The sequence below is a fragment of the Apteryx mantelli genome, chromosome 5 (genome assembly GCF_036417845.1).
Source record: "Apteryx mantelli isolate bAptMan1 chromosome 5, bAptMan1.hap1, whole genome shotgun sequence".
In the NCBI taxonomy this organism is placed as follows: Eukaryota; Metazoa; Chordata; class Aves; order Apterygiformes; family Apterygidae; genus Apteryx; species Apteryx mantelli.
Window position 1 is genome coordinate 17,979,847 of NC_089982.1, and position 24,968 is coordinate 18,004,814.

General features: G+C 40.5%; 2 protein-coding genes and 1 long non-coding RNA gene across 8 annotated transcripts in view; 1 reads left to right on the forward strand and 2 right to left on the reverse strand.

The window, feature by feature from the left end:
- Positions 1–4,079, forward strand: part of NFKB1 (nuclear factor kappa B subunit 1) — a 61,712-nt gene extending 57,633 nt beyond the window's left edge. For 4 of the 5 annotated variants that reach the window (XM_067297568.1, XM_067297567.1, XM_067297569.1 and 1 more), the window contains 4 exons: positions 854–920; positions 1,272–1,444; positions 1,584–1,761; positions 2,754–4,079. In XM_067297568.1, coding sequence (XP_067153669.1) covers positions 854–920; positions 1,272–1,444; positions 1,584–1,761; positions 2,754–2,932 — 597 coding nt within the window. In that variant the 3' untranslated portion in view covers positions 2,933–4,079. Of the gene's footprint in view, positions 1–853; positions 921–1,271; positions 1,445–1,583; positions 1,762–2,753 lie in introns of those variants that run through there. The other variant, XM_067297570.1, reaches the window with a different exon arrangement.
- Positions 1,769–7,092, reverse strand: LOC136992246 (uncharacterized). Of its 2 annotated transcripts, XR_010884346.1 has the most exons (4): positions 6,760–7,092; positions 6,034–6,112; positions 4,078–4,223; positions 1,769–2,707 (listed from the first exon to the last, which is right to left on the reverse strand). It is a non-coding gene; the product is annotated as an uncharacterized lncRNA (long non-coding RNA). The 2 variants fall into 2 exon arrangements; XR_010884345.1 differs by having other exon boundaries at positions 6,034–7,092.
- A 3,332-nt stretch (positions 7,093–10,424) lies between these two features.
- The window catches only part of MANBA (mannosidase beta), a 46,222-nt gene continuing 31,678 nt past the window's right edge, over positions 10,425–24,968 (reverse strand). Inside the window, exons 13-17 of the mRNA XM_067297019.1 lie at positions 23,214–23,378; positions 21,294–21,438; positions 15,243–15,385; positions 13,094–13,351; positions 10,425–10,877 (exon numbers count right to left, since the gene is read on the reverse strand). Of these exons, the coding sequence (XP_067153120.1) occupies positions 10,653–10,877; positions 13,094–13,351; positions 15,243–15,385; positions 21,294–21,438; positions 23,214–23,378 (936 nt within the window). The 3' untranslated portion in view covers positions 10,425–10,652. The remainder of the gene's footprint in view (positions 10,878–13,093; positions 13,352–15,242; positions 15,386–21,293; positions 21,439–23,213; positions 23,379–24,968) is intronic.

Here is a 24,968-nt window from a genome sequence, read left to right on the forward strand (position 1 = left end):
GATCTTTTCTCTTTTTTTGAATACTAAATGACGCTTCAGCTCTCAGTGAACTTGTTTTGTGGTCCATAGTTATTTCATTGGTGACAAGTTTACCAGAGCTCCTAAAATGCTATCAAAAAATAAACTAAGCAAGCTACCAGAAATCATGAAACAGCATTGGCAGAAAGTTCCACTTAACAGACTGCTTAAACTAAGACAGGAATAACCAGGCACTTCTTGAAATAGTTGCACTAGAGTCTTCAAGAGGGGAAAGTATTTAGCTGATTGGGTGGCATGTATTTTAAGACATGTATTTTAAGGCACGTATTCAGGGCGAGATGCTTGTAGCAGGTTTCTTTGCTGCGTGTTCTTCAGAATTAGATGCTTTGGCTAGGACACTAAAGTGTATTTTCCCTACACGTAGATGCTTTAGTATCTGAATGCATGCAGCTGGTTTAATTTTGAGCGTAAGGCACAAGCAGTCAGCAGCTCTGATCACGTGGAGCTGGGGTGGGAAGTGGTGCCTTAGGTGAAAATCTAAACCATGCTTTATTTTAAATTACTTGTTGCTGGCAGATAACGCCTACTTAGACAGCCAGATTTTATTTACAGCAAAGACTTCCTCCATACCTTGAAAACACATTATCATTTGCCAGATTACATAGCTAAAGGGCAAGGGAGATTAAGTTCTCAAGGTTTCCCCTCAAACTTTGCCCAGGTCTTCTGCAGTATTTTTAGTCATACTGATCCTGGGACAGAAAAATTGCCTATTTACAGATGAAAACAGAGTTTTAGACAACACTACTGAGACTTCACAAGATAATAAACAATAATCAGGTTTCTTGTAAATATTAATTTTACTGAATTCTTTTAGGTGTATGACATATTAAATGGCAAACCCTATGAGTCAGCAGTGGTTTCAGAGGACTTACTGACACAAGGTAACACCTATAAAGAAGATCAGACAATAACCCTCTAGTAACTAACAGCTGAGTACTGAAAGTGTCCTTGCTGAAGAAATTGTTGCTCTGCAATAAGTTTGTAACTGATATTATGAAAGGGGGCGGGGAAAGAAAACCCCCACAGATTCCTAAAAGGAGCATGATTCTGTTTAGAGGTAGGTCACAAAGACAAAGTAGTATATTTTTACTATTACAGTTACATAATAGTAAATACTGTGACTGATGGACACTAAAATAGGTATCTCTCTAATATGGCTTTGTTTCTGCTTAGAAATGAACTGGTGCATGATTTGTATAAATAATAAACTAATGTCTTTCTCTGTTCCCTAGGACATATGAGAGAGCTGAATGAAAGCTCCAAGATGCAGCTTTACAAACTGTTAGAAGCACCTGATCCAAACAAAAACTGGTCTACCCTAGCACAAAAACTGGGTCTTGGCATACTTAACAACGCTTTCAGGTTGAGCCCTTCCCCATCGAAAACTCTGCTAGATAACTACGAGGTAACGTGGCCTTAACAAGTCTTAAAGGACAGACAGGCACGTGGAGAACACTGTTCTCCTGCACAGTGAGACAGCGTATGCCTTCAGTTTTAGCAAGCGTACCTGCAGGACAACCATCTTACGTCGTCTTCTCGCTTAGGTTTCTGGTGGTACAATTCAAGAGCTGATCGCTGCTTTGAGACAAATGGGTTACACAGAAGCCGTTGAAGTCATTCAGAAAGCACTATCCATCTCACAAAGCCAGTCTCACCAGGAGGACAGCACAGTAGAAGCTCTTCCCTCACCATCACCACCCTCTTCCACAAAAGGACAGACAGGTAAGACTGACAGCAGGACAAGAGCTTAAAACACTTTTCTGTTCTTTTTGCTTTCTTGGACTGCTAATAGATTTTCCAGTTGCTTACACACATAATGCCTGAGCTGCTTACCAGTTCCAGAAATATTTTACTGCAGCAGGACTTCCTCATTTATACATTTGCCAGGCCTAGAAGAGAGAGAAATAAGGAGCAGTTATTGGCTCCTTTTTCTAAAACCAGCCATCTACCATTTACTGATATTAACAACTCCTTGAACCTAAGGATAGGAGTCAGGGATAAGTGTCTTTTGATTAATACTGAAGGGAGTAGGAGGGGTTCTGCTGCTTTTAACATGAATGGACTGCATCACATGTTATTTGGAAGCGGCTGTTTACAAAAAAACAAAATACTGAACTCCATAATATCCTGACTGGTGTTTCAGTAGCACTGAGCCCACACCATACCTTTAAGTCAGATACAATTCTCTTGCCATCAGGCACTCCTTTGTGGATCTCGCACAGGTGATAGCTGCTACTGAACTCTTTGTATTTCAGGCTCACTTTAACTAGATAAAAATTATTCAGGTATTTATCTCAAAAAGAAATCTCTAAGTGAAATAGCATGGGAGAGTTTTAGGGGCCTCATCCTGGAGCTATGCGTTTGCACAGAGTCTACGCATCTGAGGTCCAGAGAACTTTTCACCCTGCTACTACCACACTCCTACAGTGTCCTGCCTCTGGTGTGGTGTGACAGCATTACCTCCAGCAGAGCACGGGGCTTCTAATCCCATCAGCTCTGACCAGTCGTGACAGCAGATGATCGCAGACAGCAGTGCATCAGATCATATCATCTGGCCAGTTAAAACCATTCAGCACTTTTCGCATTGCAAAGGAAGAGTTACAGTTAGAGTTCTCCTATACAACAGCTTTACTACTGCCATATAGTCCTCAGGCTGTTCCGGACATGACTGAAACAGAAGAAATTGTAACATTTTTCCTTCTTCTCTCTCTCAGGTGAACTTTATAATAGCAAATTTCAAGACAATGAAAGCATGTGTGACAGTGGTGTGGAGACCTCCTTCCGCAAACTGAGCTTTACTTATTCCGAGTCTCTGAACAGCAAGTCATCAATAACACTTAGCAAAATTACCCTGGGCTATGGACATGAAAGTTCAGTGCAAAGTAAAATATAGCTAGTTAGCAAAGTGCAATTACAGGAACAAACATGACATTTAACATGTCTGTCACCCTGTTCAGAGGGAAGTAAATTCACAACCAAAACCGCGCTGGAGGAACCACACACACACCTGAACCAACTGCGACTTCAGCATGCAACTTGTAACCATTGCTTCCTTCCTCAAGTACATTTAACTTTGTTTATTTACAAACCATATACGATAACCAGGGCTCTAGTGCCACATTAATACACAGGACTGGACACTGTGAATGACTGACTGAGCTCTTCTGGTTTGGGAGGATTTTCCTTTTTAGATGAAAGTCACTCCTTGTTAATGCATAATACCAACTCATTTAAAAAGAGGTAAGGCACACAGAGCAATCAAAGGATACAGCTTCTAGCTTATCCCGTCACAATTTCTGCAGCACAGTTCCATGAAAAAAGCTCATAAAATAGCTGGCAAAGAAAAATCATGACTTTAATCACAACAATGACTACTCTGAAACAGAAAAGACAATTTTAAAAAAGAATCTTGTATATTTCAATTAATGTATTTAAACTTAACTTTGGTGCCTCTTATTCAAATTTTTTTCCAAGTTTAGCATTTTCCTATTTGTAAATAGTTTTTATATCAGTTTCTTTTTTAAAAAAGTGTGCTTTTTAAATGCTTATTTTTATTTTACTTTTATAATAAAAATCCAAAATGAAATCTCTTGTCTACACTTGCTGCAATTCTTACCTATTTTTCAAGTAGAGCTACTAAAGATTTATCATTTCAGTTTTAGGAACTGATGCAAAATTATGTTTATTTCCAAGTACTAAAATAAAGGAAGGGTTGAAGCAGCTTGTGTTAAAGCTCAGATATCTTTTACAGGAGGAAGCCAGGAGCATCAGTTGCTGCTGAGCAGCTGTGCTATGTCTCTGCTTTGGAACTAAAGCCTCTGATTCATGGTCTCTGTTAGTTCTCTCTTCTCGTAATTATAGCAGCAGATAATCATTTCCACTGAAATCAACTTATTTAGCATCTCAGCAAAACTCTGAGATGTCCCAAGCAAGAACCATCTAAAAGCTCCTCCATAACTGTGCTCCTGAGCAGCATTTCTTTTTGCTTCATGGTAATTCTGCAATGGTGGTTGTAACAGTTACAAACATTGGCCTTACCGAGAATACAGAACAGGTAAGAGATTCTGTGAGGAAGCGTAATGAGCAGGGTCAAACCATTATCACTTATTTGCAGCCAGCTGTCCTGATGCAAAGCTGGAGATTTGATGGAGCGATGCTCTCGGCTCACCTCAGTCCTCAGTAACCTGGGTGCAGCCCCCGGGGGGAGACAGGAAATCAAGACAAAGTTCAGAAATTGTTAGTGTTGTAGCAATTCAGTCTCCATATTCAAAAATATGCAGTATTTGCTGTAATGAATTAAACCTGTATCAATGAAAAAAACTTGTGAAATAATTTTATACCCAGCTGAATTTCTGAATTACTTCCAGAGAAACAGGATGGACAATGGTACAAATGCCAGTCTTTCAATTATTGTACGTATAAGCTATATGTGCGGTATCATAGGTTCATGGATTTTTTTGTTCAATGAATTTACTTGTCTAGCATTCTCTTTGCATTCCAGCTCTAACTATTCTTTTTACCCAGAAACAGTCAAAAATTCTCATGTTCCAGGGTATGGGGGGGTGGGGACATTTTCACTCTTGTCAGAGCTGCTGTCCGAGTCAAATGCACCTTCTACTGTCACAGAGTTTTCAGCACAGCTCAGGGGGTGGCAGAGACTTTTATCCAGGTTTCCACAATCCCGCAGGTCACCAGGGTGAGCTGGCTGTTGCTTAGCACTTTTAGCCTTACTTCTGACACAGCTCTGCTTTTAAACCAACAGAAGACATCTGGGCCTGTATTTCCCTAAGCATTTTGTGACCAAATGCTGCATAATAGCTATTCATCAGGTTACTGATCACGCAATGAACAGCGGGAGATCTGTCTGAGGCCCCTTGTATTCAAGTGCTTTAAATGTCAGTCTTTCTTCTTTCCTCGCTATCCGTCTGCAGCAACTCAGTTGCAGTCTATTTAACAAAAGAGGCTTCAGACGCTTTCTTGATTTAGAAATAGAACAATATTGATTTAGAAATAGAACAATATTAATTTAGAAATATTCTCAGCAACTCAAACAGGAACACTAAATTTCCTATCGTGACAGTCAAGTCACATAAGGGGACACCTTTTCCCATCTGCTTTAACCCTTAGCTCCTTAAGTATGTGTTGCAGGCATGCTGCACCTGTTGTCAGAAGTAGGTAAGCGTAGGATGCAGAACCCCCCCCCAGCTGCATTGTAGGCTGTATGGCACAAAACAGCAAGGCACAGAGCCCTAGCAGGAGACATGTTTGTATCTTCTTGTTTTGTACTCATCTGACAGAGTGAAGCCTACTGGAAAGTCTAGTGTTTCCCTCAAACAGCCCAATGAAAAGAAAAATACTAAAACACATAGTTTATACTTTCTGCTCCATCTTTTTTCAGATTAGTGGAAGGTCCCCCTGTATGGGTTGCGCTTGCTTGTATAGGTGACACCTGGAAGGAGGCCAGGGGAAAGGGGAAGCATGAGAGCATGCTGCTGCCTCCTTACTTGTATTGGGAAGGTGTACAGTGGATATGGGCTCACCAAGAGGAAGCATAAGCAATGCAGACAAGTCTTAACAGAAACATTTAAAGCAGATGTATTTTCCTTAACAGGTAACAATCAAAATGTATCTCATTATCATAGCATCTGCTCAACTCGGACAGAGATTTATCCTTACAACTCCCTGTGCAGAAAGGAAGGGTTACTCTTATGTCACATGTATGAGAGCATAAACTGGAAAAATACGCCTGCAGGAGCCCAGGTAACATGGCACAGATCAAGCGCTGAGCTCCACTTCTGAGCGTTGCTCTCTAGACCTGGCTGGCTACTCAGCCACAAAGCAAAAAAGCTACTCAGGAAAGAGCAATACTGAACTACTTTCCACTCACTGAGCCCATCAAGAAATTTCAAGATCAGCTTCCAAGTCTCTGCTTGAGCCTAGCCAAAAGCCGACCCCTCCCCACAAGAACAGGTCCTGGCATGCAACCAGACTCACCACCTTCCTCCTGACGTGTCCTCGGGCTGTTTGTTTCCCGTCGTGCTGCAGCATGTCTCCTTTGCTGTAGTTGCCTCGACTGGAAAAAGACACCTTTACTCTGGCTGCCAGGCACACGGTCATAATCACAACTGACATTTTCAGATCCTTACTAACTGACATTACTCAGTTTTGTCTCTGCCAAAATTTTACTGTATCTTACTATATGAAGTAATTTTTAAGATTTTGTATTTTTCGCTTAAGAGTTGTTTTTCACCCCCTAATTTCACACTGAATTGCAGTTTTAATTTTGATACTTTATAACATCTGATTGGGAAACTTAGTTACCTAACCCTGTTCCTTGACTGGAACATGTCCTTAAACATTCAAACGGCAATTTACTGGATTACTTGACTTGTGCCTCAGAGGGTAAGAAAGGGCTAGAAAGGTAAACTGGGATTCTGACAATGTAAAGGCTGGCTTTTAGCTACGAAGTCTAACTCTCTTTTACTGAGAACAAGAGACTCACTAGCCTGTTTCTCTGCACTTGACACTGCTGCAAGACTACCAAAACCGTTTCTGCTCCCTATCTCCAAAGGCAAAGAGGCACTAACAGAAATAAAAGTACTGAAGAAAGATGTGCCTCTACAGCAATAAATAAATAAATAAAAGAAATCCAGGCCCCAAGGTATGCAAACAGCGTACAGAGTAACAACAGAAGACTGACAGAGAGCTATGAACGCTTACTGGGATTAGAGAGGAGTTTTAGGTATAGTCACGTGCTCCTTTGGAAAGCGGAGGTGGAAGAGCTGGAAGAGCTTCGAAGAAGTGCTTGTGGTAAGCTAGAGCAAACCTGCCTGGTGTAGCAGGATGTACCGCCCAGAGGAGTGGTCCACAGCTCCAGATGATCTCTGCAGGTCCGGAATGGGTTCAGGGCCGAATCTGTGCCACAGAGCAGTCTTAGGACAATGAGGCAGCCCAGGCCATACAGCTTGCAACCACAATCTGCTCTCAAATTCTGTTCTGGGAAGGGTTTTAGTAATGGCTCCTGCTAAGGGCAAATGACTGCTGCTTTTGCAATCTGTGAAGAACAGCCCAGAGGGAGCCCAGCAGGCAAACTCAGTCTCCACCGCTCTGTTAATTAGCAAAAGCCATCAGCACAGGCAAACTCAGGATCCTTTGAACAAAGCGTTGCAAGGCTGCACCTTGAAAGAATCCTGATGAGGGCATTGCCCCTCTACTGTTACCACCAATAATTCAGCAACACCGAGGACAAGCACCATGACACTAACCAAATGCTTTTCCTAATCCTCCCGCTGCTGATTCGCAGACCATCAGGCACAACTGACAATACAGGGGCAGCCGAGCAGCTGCAGCAGCCCTTGAACGACTACAGCTGGCTGCATAGACATGAGTGATGAATACTCTGAAGATCTCCTCACAGTTGCATTCCTGTCTTTGCCCAGGCCCGAGACAAAGGCAGAACAATATAATTGGAGAAATACATCACAGTACATAACAGCACAAATACCAAGGGAAAACAGTTATACAAGGTAGATGTTACAGCCCCTGCCACACTGGCGAGAGAAGAAAATAACATCTTAAATACAAAGCTGCTGCAGTACCAGTAACCCCAAAAAAGGTATTAAAGGCTGGGGAGACCCTTTGATCTGAACTGTCTAATCACAGAAGAGAACTTCCCCCGCAAAATTCTGCATCGAGCCCAAGCATTTGGCTTGAGCAACTGCCTATCTTTCTTAACAGCACCTAGTGCTGAATTAAAGCTTTCTGATGAAAGGGAATGGACCCAGTTTTGGGGGAGCTTCTGACCTTCACAAATAAGAGTAAAGAGTTTTTCTGTACTTTTTAATAACAATCTGGTAACTGCAGAAAACAACAGCAAAAAACATTTTATAATACTGTGCTTTTATAAAACGATGTTGATAAACATTAGTTACATGACCCCTTCTTTCGTTATTGATAATATATCACATCATTTCTCCCATAATTTTGCCTAAAATTTGTGACAGGCTAACAGGGTCACAGTTATCCAAATTCACCATTTATGCCTTTCAGAGATCAGAAAGCTCTTTTCTACATCTCCAAAACTTCACTCATTCTGAGATGCACTAAGAATAAACAACACTGTTCTTTTAATATTCTTTGAAGCAACTCTGTCAGAGTTTTATTAATTTAACATCATTAATCATCATTTTGAAATTCTAGCTAGATGTTGCTGGAAGAGACATTTCTGTATCAATTAAGACAAAGACATCAACCTGCCTTTTTCCTAAAACATAGCAGTAATATTAATCCTATTTATTCCATGTTTTATACATAATTGTTATTTTTTTCCAACCTTACCTTATATTGACTCTATTGCTGCTTTGATTCACCTTCATTCCAGGACACTGTAAGAACTGAAGGACTGTTCTTATTTTCTTGGCCTAGGATGTCACTCAGATAACTTTTAACTTCCTTTATCAGTGTCTGCATTTTCTAACTGTTAAATCTTATTCACTGCTATCACTTCCATATGTGTCTTATATAAACTATAAATACTGGTACATATGCATACATATTTTGATTACTTTCATGATTTAACTAGGACAACTTTAGAGCCCTCTTATGCAACAGCAGTTAGTTGTTTTGGTCACCAAATAAAGCATTTGTAAGCAGCTTGCATTTATCTTTTCTACTTCAAGTTTTTCCTCTTGCTCAGGCGTTATTTCAGCTTTGAGTTAATGACCCATTCAAAAAGCACTGCAAATCACCAAGCATCAGTCAACGTGCCCATCTGTTTGCCTGTTAAAACTGCAGTCACTGCAATGAGGCAACTTTCAGATGAAAGTTCTCCAACTCACCTAATAGGACATGGAGCCGCTCGCCCCACGTGAGCTCCAGAAAGGTGGACAACAGCAGTACAGCTGGTTCAAACATCTCCTGCTCTAAGGTGCCAATTCCTCTAAGTGCTCTGCAGGAAACTGCAACAGGTTCCCTGTGGGACCCCAGCAAGATGCCAGACGTTTCAAAACATATCTGAAAACAAGTCTGATCTTTAACAGCCCGCCTGCGGGTCAGCTCAGTCGCCTGGACTTCCAGCCATTGGCTTCCTGATGGCCAGACCCTCAAGACTTGCAGCTCCATAGGCCACTGCGGTCTCTGACTCTGAAACAAGCTTATTTTCTTTGTACAAAATGTCAAAGTGAGACATTTCCATGGGAAACCTAAACATTTCAACAACAGCTTATTCAGAAACAGAGTAAAATATGAAGCACAAATATTTCCTATGGACCAGGAAGCTCAGTGTGTCACCGAATCTATTCATGAGTCAGCGTCTTCTATGAGACTCTCCCCCTGCTCCAAAAGATGAAATTAGGAGTCTGGGGTTTTCCTTTGTTCACGTCCACTTCATGTTTTGAAACATAATGCAAAAAAAATAAAAAGGAGACAGGGTTATGACCCAATTTGTTTCCTAACCAGAGCTGCACTAATCAGAGGCACTGCTCTGGAAGGAGAGGAGCAGCAGCGTGGGGTGCAGGGCCACTCACGAGGAATGCCATGAGGTGACAGAATGGCTGTGCAGCAGTGTCCACGTGAGAAGAGCAGCTCCTGCACTGTGCATCTACTAGAGAAAAAGGCAGTCACCTCACTTGTCACTCTGTGGTCCTCTCACACGGCCATTTCTACTCCGCACTGCATCCTTCCTCTCTGCACCCTTGGCCAAACCTCCTCCTGTTCCTTTTCCCACAGCCAGTCACATCCTGTACCATGCCACGTAACGCAGGACCCCATGCCAAAGGGTTTGGGACTGCACCTGCAGCTCTCTGGAAGCAGACAAAGCTAGGTGCAGAGCTCTGAAAGTTTTTGCTCGATGCTGCATGAAAAAGAGAAGAAAACAAGTCTCACACTCATTTCCCCTTCTGGATGGTGGAAGGGACCTACCTGATACCTGACTGAACAGTCCAGGTTTTGGGTCTATTTGGAGTACCTACCTTGCAGGAGGCAGACAGGACACCCTCACGGAGTAACAGCTGAAGATGTGAGAGGGGTAGGACTAGTGCTCTCCAGATTTGGGTGTAGACAGATCAAACCAGTCCAGCCAGGAACAGGGTACGGAAGGGTACCACCCAACTCCTTTGGCGTGCCCATGGAGGTGGCCAGAGCTTTATTCCCTGCCATTCCCCGACCCCAGCATACCTTGCAGTATCCTAACAGATGATTTTTCACTTAGAGTGGAACAGGGAAACAATATGGATTTTTGAGATCGTAGTCTGGGGGTGCGCATTTGTGCAGCCTCTTACTTAGGATAAATCCACAACCCAGTAATCAGATGAATTTGAAGTGAACTGAAGGCCTCAAGCTAGCTCTCTTACACCAACCCACCCCTCCCAATTTATATCTGGGATATATTTTTCCAGTTACCTGAGAAAGCTTTACTTTTAATGCATCACATATAACATATGTAAGCTTTGTTGCTGATATTTTTACATTGAAAGAGCAGTTAAAATTCACACACGACAGGAATGAATAATACGTTCTCCAGTCAGCTCATGTCTTTCATCACACAAACTTTTAAGAGGGAAAATTCAGAAGAATTTGACTACTTCACTCCTTGTCTAGAAGGAACTGAAGTGTCCTCAGACGACGTCCATCAGAGAGGTCAAGCTGAGAGATTTTTCTAGTTCTTCAACAGTGGTAGGCTCCCAAGGGTAGAAAACAACCAGTTTCCTCTTTTTGGTCATGAGAAAACCATTTTCATTAAATCTGCCTTTTATACTCCCTACATCCAGAGAAACAAAAGGAGCAATTGCAGTGGTCTGAAGATCAAATATATAAATGCTGTCTTGTTGGGATACACTGGCCTGGAAGAGAAAGAAAAAAATACACATATATATCTCAATGAAAATATACACATGCAGTAAGAACAAACCAGTTATACCCAAACTGAGCAAGAGCTGTATGTCAGTAAAACAGACTGGAAATAACAACATTTGATCAAAATTATTTTCTTCTTCTAATTCTCTTATGGAAATGTCTTTTGGAACAAAAGGAAAAACCAACAGGATGAATATATAAGAATTATACAAAACCGGCAAACATTGATTATAGCCTTCCTACAGAATATTACAGACTGTGGAAAAATGCGATGAAGCGTTATCACTATTACTTCCTCATGAAAATAACTGAATAAATGATAACATGACCTGTAGCTAGTACTGGTATCCTATACTTACCGTAGTTAGACATATTTGTCCTTTTAGCAACATATTTCTATAAATTCACAGGCTAAAGTAGCTGGCCCTTCTGATTATATCAGTAATAGAAATACACAGGAGAAAAAGATAATAAAAATCACAGTAACACAGTAGGTCACTTCATCCTAACGGAATACAGCAGTGAAGTTTTTAAGCTACAGTCAGAAGGCAGCTATGTTGAGAACTATCAGGACAAGGTCTAACGTTTTAAATTAAGTTCTATCAGTAGTTAATCTCTCCGAGGCTTAAAAGCACAGCCAGGATACATTTTCATGCAGCACTCTCCATTCATCATCATGAAATACTGTGCTGTATCATTTCCCAATACCAACGAACTATATACAAAAAAAGGCAGACAAATTATGTATTAAAGTGCAGAAAGCACGTCCTGCTTACAAGAAAAACAACACTTAATTCTTAATAAAAAAAAAAGCACATGCACTTGTGTTTTCTGAAGAAATGCAAAAGTTTTCATGTTTTTTCAAAGCAACACTATGAGGAGTAGTGCTTCGATTAATAACGTATTTGAAAGTCTAGATTATTAGTAACTATGTATAGAAGTGCCAGCTTCTTGCAAAACAGAATTCTTTTTTTTTTTTAAATCACAGTTCCATACTTTCTTAAAATAACTGCTTTTCATTTTATCCTTCCTAGCTATCCTTGTTAGTTAATCCTGAAGAGACAACACAGCCACAAGAAAAGTGAAATTTCCTAACGATGCTCCAGTTACAGAGCTTTTATTATTGGTGATGTCACCTCCAAAAAAAACCCAGCATGACTCAGACTCCAGATTGTGCCACCAGCTAAAAAGAATAAAAACAGGCCGACTTCTCTCCTTTGTATATTCAGGAGGCAGGCCATGCTGCTGTGAAAGAGATAAGAGAGGAAGATCTGGCCCATCTTTTTTTTCCTTGTAAAGCAATTAAGCAGGTCCAGATTCAAAGAGATTAAAGACTTCTATCCCCCTCCCCCCCTTGTTTAGTTTAGCTCTAAAGAGCAGAGCTGCAGTTTGGAAGCCAAATGCGAGAACGCACAGGTCGCCATCCTGCTATTCCACTTACGAACAACTTTGGAGTAAGACTTACAGGCCAAAATGTGAGGCTTAAACATGCATACATACACACACACACACACACACACACACACACACCACAGTGCTTTCTAGGCGTGGGAGAAATCTAGGGAAAAGCACCAAATAGAACAAGTGACAATATTACACAACACTTCCATACTCTTTATGCCTGTTCAGAAGACTGACATGCTTTACAGATATCAAGAAATAATCACTATTATGCAAATCGGAACACCTTAGGCAGAAGGCAGGGGCTGCAGAAGAGGGAAATAAGCATCCAATACTGCGTGTTAGCAGTGGCACTCTGATCTGAGAGAGCTAGAGCACTTCAAGAGGAAATGCTGATGACAATAGTTAGTGCGCTCCACACTCCACCCAAGTAGCATCACTTCGCACTGGCATATGGTACCGTCTGCAAGCCGAAACACTTGCCACAATGCTATTTGCTATCTAGGGACAAAAAGAGTGAAAGCAGGGATGCTACCACAGACAGGTGAAAGACAGTCAAACCAAATGAAATGGAGACTTCATTATTAAAGAAAAACAAGAAAAAAAAAAACAGTGATATTTGGATATGGATATAGTGACAAGGAAACAAAAAAGCCATTTTGAACTCTGTGTGAAGGTTAGAATTGCTACAGCTATGGAGACAAAACATTCAGTGGAATCAAACACTGCGTAGCAGGCAAACAACTCAAACTAGCAAGACTAGCAAAACCAAACACTGTAATTTAGCATGACTGATGCTTACACTAAGCTGAGTCTTTTCCAATCCCACAGCATCCTTTAGTGATGACAGGAAGTGATGGTTCGTAGGACTGCGGAGCCCACCTTCTCCCACAAGGTAAAAAGTAACAACACAGCTTTTCCTGGTGCAGTTTCTGCATCTTCTCAGCAGGTCGCTTATGGGCTCCTTGTAGATGGAGACAGCGCTTTGTGCTTTAACGGTCACGTCGTCTTTGACAAGGCTGCACACTGGCTCCAGAGAACTCCATGTGTGCACAGTGACCTGCCAAGCATGTTGAGAGAGCACAAAGCTAGCGAAAGAAAAGTTTTGTCTGTGAAAACAACCTGGCAGTTACTCATTGCAAGATATGTTCTCCTGCCAGTAACACCCAATTTCCACCTCTAATAGCAAGAAACTCTACAAAGATTGAAACAATCAATACTGAATAATTAGATTGTTACATAAACCTAAAAACAAATCTGTCTCTAACAGTCTGGATCTGTTGCTCCTCCTGACCTGAAAAGCCTTTTGTTCTTTCCAGGCTCCAGTATGGGGTTGCCAATTCCTGTTGTGATGGGTGTGCAGCGAAATGTAATTAGAAAAAGGCATTAGCCTTTTTTGACTCTTCCCTCCCCCAATTAAAGAAGTCAAACAAAGGATTTTCTTGAAATTGCTCAGCGCTATCTGATATAACCCAACTGGGTAACCTAGAGCTTCTGCACAATCACTGTTAAACAGAAGCAACATGCATTATCTTAAAAGGGATTATGGAAATTATATTAACACAGTAAAATATACTTTCCCACAGACCTTGCATGCATTATGAATGCCTCCGTATATTAAAAGAAAAAAGAAATAAAAAAAAGAAAAAAGGCAAAGCATAATTTGGAGAATAGGCACCTTAAACAGAGTGACAGGATTCTATCTCTTCATACTTTAGGTTGTTATTTGACCTTAACAGGGGTCTGCAAACAAAAATAGATCTTAGCTCCTTCGAAAAGTTTTAAGTTCCTGTTCTTCATGAACTGCTAAATACAGTATTCTTTGGAACTGCCCTATTGCCAAGGCTTCTTTGACATTAACAGAAAATCTGAATTTAAGCCTGTGACTATAACTCAGACCAGAAATAAGCAATTTCATTAAGCACAGTCCTACTCTAAGAACTGGCTATCCAGAAATGGCAACCATTTTCCATAATGGAGGTTGTCAGCTGCCACAAAACCTCTCCAGAAGAGAAACAAGAGTGGATCTCTTAAGAACTGCTAACTTTATAAACCTGAAGGTTCATCACGGCCTATCAGACAGAGCGGTCAACCGGGAATTGGAACACCCAAATGCCTAGTTCTGAACTGACCTGCGAGTCATTCCACCTCTCTAGGCTTATTTTTCCATCCTTCACAGCCTTTTCACATAGTAAGTCCTCTATGTCAGGAACTGTATCTTGTAAATGGAAAACAAGTCCCTAAATTCATTTGGGGCACGTTGTCATTTGATTAACAATAACAAAACTTAAAAAACTGAATAGCAAGACTGGATAATTCAGTAACCCGAACGCTGCTTTAGTGGTCACACTGCAAAGTAAAATTCAGTAACCCAAACACTGCCAAAGAAATCCTATCAGCTTCTATAGCTGATTAGAAAACAGTTAAGGCATAAATAGTGGAATGGCAACATTGCATAGGTTACCTTATAATTAAAGTTTACCTAGCTGTTCTGTTGGTATTTCACAAAACAATCTAGTTCTTTTTCCTAAAGCAGTGTCGTTTGATTGCTGGCAAGAGAAGGTACAATTCTTTTTCCCCCCACTTTAGTCAATTAATCTAGTTCTAACATCCAGGCCACAGATACGTTAAGTAGCAATGTACCATTTTTCAAACTTTGTTTTAATAACAAACCCCTTTAAGACCTGAACAGAATAGCTGACTTCAATTACACCTACAGGCTATAGGCAACGCAACTGATTCCTGGCTCTGTGAAGCAGCATGCACTGTTATAGTAGTAAGGGATAGTGCTGCCCCTAAGAAGACTGAGGACAAGAATTGCACCTCGTTGTGTTTGGGCATGGGCTTACTGAAGCATGCCCATATGAAGAGGTGTCCACTGCAGTTTCTCATATCAGTTGCTGATATCACAGGAGAAGGGACAGCGGGGCAGCAAGAAAAGTGTCACTTACCCCGAGTGTTAGCTGACGGTCTGTGTGAAGATCTGAGACACCATAGATGTACAACGCACCTCCATCCTCATAAGCCACAGGCAGCAGTGGTGCAAAGAAATTCTGGGCAAAATAATGGAGCAGTTTCCACTTACCACCATACTCTGAGAAGGGTTAAAAGAGAGAGAGATTCAGAGTGAATCCAAGACTGCCTTGGCAGACAATCCCTTCCTGAGCTCTTAGGTGCTCTTACAAGCAGTACAATGTCTCCTCTACCCTTCTGCACCTCTATCAGGTGCAGAGAATGGCTGGAGTTACTCTTGTTTGCTCCCAGGCAAGGCTCTGTTCTGGAAGGGATTTACTGCTCTTTCAAGCTTACTTTGAGTTTCACCAAAAAGTCACATTTTGTAAAAATGTTGGTCCTATCATTGATATGATGTTATTCAATTAAAGAAAGCCCTGCACAGAAGTGATAGCAATAAAACTGACACAGCATACTACCTATAAAGCATGCAGCTATACCATGTACGTCGTTGAAAATCCAGGAAAAGGCACTGCCATTAGTGGTATGACCGCACACTTCCGCCACCGAAAAGAAACAGACTCTGTTAGAGTCTGACTAATCTCTCTTTCCCTTTTCTCAGTCCTCTTCTTTCAATCCTTCCTTAGGAGAACATCTGCAGCAATGAAGCCCAAATCAAGTTCTCAAACCAAGGACAGCTCTGAAGTAGGCAAAATGGATTTGCAGAGGTCTAGAGACTACACTTACTGTACAGGATTTAGTAAATACATGCTGTAGACATATGCCAAACAGCTCGTTTTGTCTATTTAAGGAAAAGCTGTACCTCATTACTTTTAATATTTTGATGGTCTACCATTTACAAACCAGAAAAGCCATGCAATCCTGTCTCCTCTCCGAAGAACGCAATTTTGACAGATGCAATACTCCCACACGAGCATTTTGAAAGAGAAACTATTTCTATTTCTTTCTCCATTCATTTTCCATCCAGTACCCCAAACCAGCATTTTAACTCTGTCTTTGCTCAACCATCATCTAGTCACTGAAACAGCACTAAGGAGAAGTAGCAAGCCAGCTGCATAAAAGAAAACCTGTACTCCCTGTTTCATTCTTCTTTCTGGCTCCTTGTTTTGTACAACAGGTTTAAAGTTCAGGGATGCTGAAAAACATTTCCAGCAAGGTGCTTTTGCTGTAACCAATTATCTCTACTGTGTTTTGGTACCTGGACAAAGCTCTGAGTACTTTTCAAATATCTCATTATTCACAGCTTCACCCAGAGCGATGTAGGTCTTTAAGGGTATGCCTGCGGCTTTCACAGGCAGACCTGAACATGCTCTGCCTGCACACCACACAGACAGGAGTGAACTTTGTGGGGAGCAGAGGGCAGTAGCACCGGCTCAGCACTCCACACATCACCTTGTTTTCATCAAGCTCACAATCAGCTACCTTGGAGAACAGACAAGAAAGCTTATATCTGCCTGTAAGCGTTCGTACAAGCTTCAGCTGTGCTATGAGATCAGACTGCTGCCAAAAAACAACACAGGCGTTTGAGTTAATTGCACTGTAGCAAACTGAAGAGATGAAATCTGAAAGAATACTTCAGGAAAGCTTGCTGAGTTTCTTCAAAATAGAGATCATCTGCTAAGCTGAGGAGCACAGGTGGTACATTGGTGCTGTGCAGTACACGAACAGAACCACGCTCTTGCATCCCAAGGACAACCGCTGGCAGAAAGCATTGGTGGTCTAAAGGACAACTCCTCCAAAACCAGGAAATGCTAACAAATTACTTTTCAGGGCCTTGAAACTTGAGAAGATGAGAGATTTGGATTGGGCATGGCTTATTTGAAGCAGAGTAAGCTATGGGGCAGCATCTGATCTAGAAAATAAAAGCAATGGGCCTTGTCTGAGAAACGGCAGGTAACCTCAGGCTTTGGGAGGGGCTGAACTTTCTGAAGCCCTTGGGATTGCCACAAGACTCTCAGGAATTTCAGCTATCAGTGCAGTAGATGCTCTTCACTGCAGGCCTCAGACAGCCCACCGCGAGCTCAGGCTAGACACCCAGCACAGGCTGAGGTTTCAGTGCCTGCTGACTAGAATTTTTGCCTCAGCTTAATTTACATGATAAAAATCTAGGCTTAAATATGAAAACGAATAATACAATTGCAGTAGAGTAGTTTCTATTACTTAGTTTAATATGAAGTCTCATTCCTCTGCTAATGGGCCCTATCCTCAATTTTCTTTATGCCTTGATTGCAGAATGGATTACGCAGCCACATTACAGTAATTACCGGAGGGAAAGACAGAAGTTTGTCTACCTAGGCAGCAAAGAGAGAGCTCCTCAAAAAACTTGTAAGGTGGGGAAAACAGTTCAGAATAAGGGAATAAATTTGACATTACACTCCTCCAGGGGAAAAAAACAAAAACAAACAAAAGCAAACAAACCACATGCTTAGAACTTAGAAGTTTTTGCCATTTCAAAACTCATTTTAGGGTTCAACTACTCCAGATATTGTTTGGGGATGTTTGCAAACACCAGTAGTCCGCTTACATAAACTCAGGTTTTTTTAAAAGGTTGATATTTCCCTTCCCAAAAAGCCTACAGCCATTTTGAAGATTTAATTGCTGGAGCAGTTTCACAAAGGAAAGGACTTCCAAAGATAACTCTTCCGGCAACAGGATCTTGGTAATACAGTTGTCAAAGCAGCTTCAGACAGCACAGAGAACTGAAGCCCATTCATAGAAAAGTCACACTTTTCAGCTCAACTGTTGTCCTGATTTCCTTAAAACTAGAGTCACTTTTCTTGATTTAAAAATAAGCAAGCTACATATGAAACATTTCCCTCCTGCTATGCACAGAAGTAAGAAATCTGGAGATGGAGTAGCTATCGTGAGAAATTTCTGAGTTTAAACTTTCCTGTTACAGACATGCATGCCCACAGGCAACAGTCAAAAGTCATTTAAAATAACTCTGGGATGGTTTCTTCCTCCTCCTCCCCCCATGTTTAAATGAATTCTTGAAGAAATCCAAAGTTCCCCAAATTCTTCACAATAATAACATGCAGAGTGGGGTCTGCACTCTTTGTAATACCAGACTTCAGAGCAGGAAACTAAAATTGGGTTTGTCATGAGACACCAGTACCCCAGCTGTTGACTGTTCCCTGAAGCCTTCCACCCCGATAGCTGGAGTGAGAACAAACAGTTCTCCTCGTTGGAATGGATTTTAAATTAATCACTTCACACCATTAAATGCAACGTGAGAAACGTGCTGCTAGTTCTTTCCTCACATCAGTCTCATGAATGCAAATCTATTATTCTCCCTAACAGCCTGTGGTTTCAGCTCACTGAGGGCTCTAAATATTGAACCTGCAATAAAAGCCAGTTATCTGCTCACAGGAATCTCATGACAACTGAGCTGGGTACCTCAAGGTGACACTTGCCTGGGAGGGTGGTAAATTGCCAAGTGCGTTACAGCGCTCTTCACCAAAACACACTGTGCAGATGCTGAAGCATTCAACACAGCACAACCGGCTCTGCAACCAGGCACTAACAAGCAAAACCTAGCTGTGGTAAAACCTGTTTAGTTCTGAACTGAAGGCAGGAGTACAAAAACAGGAGTGCTGTGCTGTGTTTTCAATCAATTCCAAGAAAACATTTTAAAGGTAAGTTAAAACGAGATATGTTTGCTACCTTCTCCCTGCTCATTTCACGAAGAAACACTTCCGCTTCGTACGGGAAGCTATGTAAACCCTTCCATGGTTTCGTTTATGAAATAATAGATTTAAATAAGAGAAGCATTCATCAGTGATGCTACTATGCCATCTAACGAGATGCAGAAATGTGTTTTTGAAGTGCAAATAAAATTGATTTCCCTGAAGTTTTGCATAAATTTCAGCTATTAGCATTTCAAAAATCCCTCTACCACACTGCCTAATTAAATGAATATTAAACCTTTCCTCCTTCCACTGAGGGAATAAAATGAAACAAAGGGACAGCTGTATCTCTGCTGAGCTTTTTGTAAACTAACTTCAACAACTTATGAATAATTCAAGTATTTGATATATTTCCTACAATGACGTCAGCTCTGTACTTAAAAAGACATTTATGGTCTTCACAATTACTTCATCTATCAGTACACCTGACTTTACAAAGAGACATTTTTCCAAGTATCTTCATCTTTTGAGGCACTTAAAGCCTAAGAGCATCAGTCATTACTAGAACCATAAAAATAAACACTGAGATATTGCATTTCCTACTACAACTCCATAAAGTCCAGAAACACAAGCATCATAGCTGGACCACTGTCTTAAGGCTTAAATAAAACAGCCTTTTATTTCTAGTGGTTTGTTTTGCTTTGTTGGTGGTATTTGCTATGCTCGGACGAATGCAAAAAATGGGAGATGGACAAACATCTCCCCAAGAACAAAAAAGGAAAAGAGAGGGAGGGTGAAGAAGGTTAAGTCTCTAAAACAAAGCCAAACAGCATTTTGTCCCAGGGACAGATCCAGAACGTCAAACTAACAATTAGCTTTTTCTAGTCCCCTCATATTTCTTCATGTGTGAAAACCACAAATAAATATTATAATTTAGAAAATAGAATATGTAAGAAATAACTAACATTGAAGTGAAAGAGAATCTACTCGAGTCCTATACGGCTGCCATAGAACAGCTTCTCCATTTCAAAATAACTTCCAGACAAAATGCTGGAGACATGAAACATAGCCGCTTCCCTCATACCACACATTCCTTCCCTATTTCTTATTGCCTAAGCAAGTTTTCCCTTCATATGCCTGATTACTCCATTTTGGTGTTCTAAAACGAATACATACAAACGGAACTATCATGTGTAGTTTAACTAGATAGTGTATTAGCAGAATAATTTAGTCACACATAGTGATTCACCTTACCTGACACTGGCTGTTTAATAAGTTAGGCAAAAAGCTAAGCTCATCATCTTGTCTTTTCCTGTAAGGAACTTCTCAGGAGAAAGAATTCTATGTTAGGTGAGAGGTGTCATATGAAGTTTTATGAAAATTAAGTTCGGCATAGGGAAGATAACTCATCCCACTTATTAGACAGCTGTGAACATGATGAATCACACTCTGGAGGCAACTCTCTCTCCAGACTGACTACTGAAGAAATCTAGATATCTTGCCTTTAGGCACTATCATCCTGCTCAGACCAGCATCAGAGTTCCACAGGATTTTGACAACACACTACTGCTGATCGAGGGGAAATGTTTTTAACATTTTACATTGGCAGGGGGGTCTGGAAATTAAAATTGTTGGGACTGTGGAAAGCATAACCAAACATATAAGCTCTTCATGTTACCTTCTTACCCCACTAGCCCTCTTTCTATCTTCATCCGGGGTGACATGGCACACATGCATCCGCACAGCACAGCCAATAAATATAATCAGGTGTTTCTAGGACAGGCTCTTTTGGAAACAGAATAATTCTTAGAAAGGTCCAATTTTAGAAGAACTTTTTCAAAAAATACAAAACTTCTCTGGAAAATTCTGGATAACACATCGCACAGTTTCAGGAAGATCAAGTTCTACATAACAAAGCAATGGCAGCTGAAAATTCACCTTATAATGAGGATCTACCCTTAACCATCACTGCTTCCCAACAGGTAGCTTTATCTGTCTTCAAGGATGTTATTTCCTTAGGATTAATGAGAATACTGCTTAAACAAAAAAAACATATTTTAAAGAAATTATGAGTTATAAGCAATTTTAAATTTCCTAAACTAGACATTTCTAAAAATGGCTGAGTTGGTGACACTAAATCTGGATTTAAATAGGAAAAGTTCCATAGAAAAATAATTGCTTTGTTCTTCACCCTCTTCCATTTCCACAAACTATCAAGAGGATCCTGTAAAACACTTTTCTGGAATGTATTTCTAAAGAATGGATAGAAACATGTGCAAAGCTTACAATGTTACCCCAAGAGAATGCAGAGCCTTACTTTTTATTCTGCTATTTCCAATGAAGGAAAACAAAAACAAGCCTGATAGGTGGTGTATCTTACCACACAACTGTTGCAAAACTTACCCAAGGAAGCCCATGAAGGTGCCTGCCAGATGTCATTGAGTTGCCAATACAGCGCACCCATTGTGTGTCCTTCTCCCTTGATTATCTCACTTTGACTAAAACGATAGAATTCAGTTTCTGTCTTTACACACTGGGCCTGCATCACCTGGGTCAACAAATACATTAAAAAAAAAAAATTACCTTCAGTGTACTTTACTTTCAAATCACGGTATATATTTATAGAAAACACAGAGTTCGCAGCACCAGCATATAACTTCAAACTCAAGTCCTGAAGACTATATGCAAGCAATGCAGTGGGCCTGTGCTTGTGTGAGATCTCTTCCTAGCGACTCCTAACAGCTTTACAAGCAGCATCTTTCGAGAAACTCTGGAGGGGCCACTCCTACCTTCCATTCAGTCAAGGTCACAGCACAACAGGGTCTGTCTTTGAAAGGTAAACGTAAGGTGGGCAGGAGGGAACACACTCAAGAGCTGCAAGATGATACGCTGCACTGCTTCCTGCATTCGTTACCATGAAGATGGTGTAAAGCCTCCATCTTTAATCATACCAAGTCCCTATACTCTGAACATACAACACATCCCCAGTACACAGTCAGAATTGTGCACCTGAAGAACAACCCCTTTTCACCTGTACTCCTACTTCTCTCTCTCCCCACCTTGACTGTAAAAAACACTTTCCAGAATTTTTCATTGGCCAAGTTCTCAACAGAAGCCAAGTAAGCAGTGCCCAAGATGAAAAGGGCAATAAAAGAAAAATGAAGTTAGTTTCTTCAGAAAGCATATTACTAGACTTGCCCCAAAATGAAGGAAAAAGTTATTCTTTAAGCCAGCCCAAAAGGTAAGGTTAACACTTCTAGTTAACTACTGGAGCCAAATTTACTCTCCTTATCTTTTCTGCTATCCTTATTTTGGGATCTTTAAACTGTTTAATCTGCCACTAAGGCCTTGACAGACTTAACCCTGCAAAAACCCTCATAGCTTTCTGGGTCAGGACCTCACAGCGCAAGCTTTATCCCTGCCTTCAATTTCACAGCATCATCTGCCCTTGTTCTCTTGTCATCAGTGCTTTAATTCTCCAGTTGTTTTGTTTTGATATAAAACTTGATGATGATAGCTCTCAAACTTTAAAAATTTGTGTGCAGTTATTCTCGTCAAGGGCGCTTCTGAAATTCTTGGGACACAAAATAACAGCAGTTTAAACTTAATAGCATTAAAAAGTTACTTAATTTAAAAGCCACGTGGAAATCATGAAGGAAAACACAAGCATGAAGCAAGCTAGTGCTTCAGATGAAGAGCGAAATATAATCTACTGATCCAAAAAAACAAAACATATTCTCTAAAACATCAATATTTGAGTCCTTAATAGAAAATAAACCTTCTAATAATCTCCTTCACAGAGAACTTCATTCTCTAGAAATAGTTTTCTTTAAAAAAGTTGGTGTACTCCTTGTGGCAAAAATAGAACAGTAAGCCTAGAAAGGTCACATGAAGAGCAAAACATACCCAGCCTAGAGGAATGATACAGAGTAGCTCTAGGAAGAGCTGTGCACCAGGGAGGTCCAGGCCATCCCCACATGCCCCGCCAGCTTCGTGAGCGAGCACAGCTGGTGACAGGGACTGGGGTAGCACACACAACCGGACAGACCTGCTCCCTGTTTGCCCAGTTTCTGGGAAATACAGGCATGAGGCTTTCCCTGAGAAATATTCCAGCCCTTGTGTGAGGAAGGCTGGAGTCTACCCCCAAGAAGTGAGGACTGCAAGCTGGTCCCAAATTAAACTAGATCCTCCGATTCTTCAAGGTAGAAACTGTTTCTATATGACTGCACATTATTTAACAGAACAGACTCTGTTTTAACTGCTGATAGTATGTATTGGAACAAGTATTGACAGCTACTTCAGTATTGAAGACCTTGCTGTTACCTGAGTGAGGTAAATCATATCTTTGAACTTTTTAATGGGATTTGTGCTCTGGGGAAGCTTGAAATGACGCTCAATTTGTTGAATCATTTCGTCATTGCCATTTTCATGGTGCTGTCGATGGAGAGAAAAATTGCTTGTGTAGGACCAGTCCTCTGCAGAAGAAACCTTTTGAAAACACAAAAGAAAGATCAGAATGAAAAGGCAAATTGTCCTCTTAGTGACTGGCAGGATATTCAGGAAAAGATATTCATTACAGTCTACTGCCATCATCCAAAAATATTAAAGGTAATAATATATTTCTATAGTGTCTTTTGTGCAAGAGTTTTGAGTCAGTACCACCCTTCTCTTATATTCCTTGTACAAACAAGTGAAAACAGACAGTCAGTGCAGTTGTACCAGCAAGAGTAACTTTTGGCTCAGTGGCACTTATTTGTCCTAAGGTTAAGTTTGGCCAAAGGACCTTAAAGGTTTGTTTGGGTTCATTAGAAAAACCCAAAACACCCTAGAGTAAGACAAAAGAATCCCAGTTTCTAGTCAAACTCATTTAGACATAATCTTACATATTTAGTACCTCAGAATATAAGAGCCAGCACTCCTTCCAGGATAAGAAGGTTCAGAGGCTAATAGGGCTAAAGATTTTAGTAATACATATTCAAAATCTGCTGCAACAATCTGCATCTGAAAACAAATGATCATGAAGTAGTGTTTTTTAACTGAGAATAACTATCCAGTATAGCTCACATAGCCATTACTGTTAAGCTGTCATTGTAATTACAATCTCTATAAAATCTTTTTATTCAAATTTGTTCCTTGTCAGGCTGGATGGATTGAATAATTTTTGTTGTTGCTAATATGGATGAAAGTACTGATTATGTCTTAGGAAAAGATAATATATTTTGTCCAGCAAATTGAAAGGAACATTCTGAACTCCTTTTAAATAACCATGCTTGAATCTCAACATGATATTCATCTCTGACTGAACGCATGGACAGACAAACAGCGCAACTCTGCTCCAACTAGATAAGTAAGGTAGAGTATACAGCACCTAAATTTAATAGGAGACAAAAATCCTCTTAAATATTTTTTTGTTTTAAACATGAGTTAAGAAATTGGTAAAAACGATAAAAATCAATACATTTTAGAATTTAGCACAATTAGGCATGTGTTGTGTTTCTTTCATTTCTAAATGCACACACACCCTTAGATACATTCCATGAATACAGGTGTTAGGGAATCATCACCAAGCTATACATTAAACAGAATTAATATTAAAGTTACTTTTCTCATAATACAGCCTCATTTACCTGGCATAACCACCCGTTTTTTACTGTAGTGAGTCACAACATTGCGCGTTTTTTAGTATGCATCCAACGGAGGAGGAAGCCATGTGTAAGAGGGGCAAATCTGGAATTATGTTAGTAGTCAGGGTTGAACAGTAAGTGCTTTAACATTTCCATCAATACAAGCTGCTTCTTCCAGAGAGCTCAAAAAACTGTCATTTACTGGTTAAGAAGGGAGAAGCAATTTTTAAAACATAGGTAATTACAAGAAAATTGCAACACTGTTCTCTGATGTTCCTATAATGGCAAGTATAAAAAAAAAAGACTGATTGTATTAAAATTGGTTCCTCTTGCAACATCAAGGTAAATATACTGAATATTAAGGAGGGAAACAGTTCAGCTTCATTCCCTTGCTACACATCAAAACACACTCCTATCCCACCTACCCCCTACCCAACCTAATAATGTATCATCC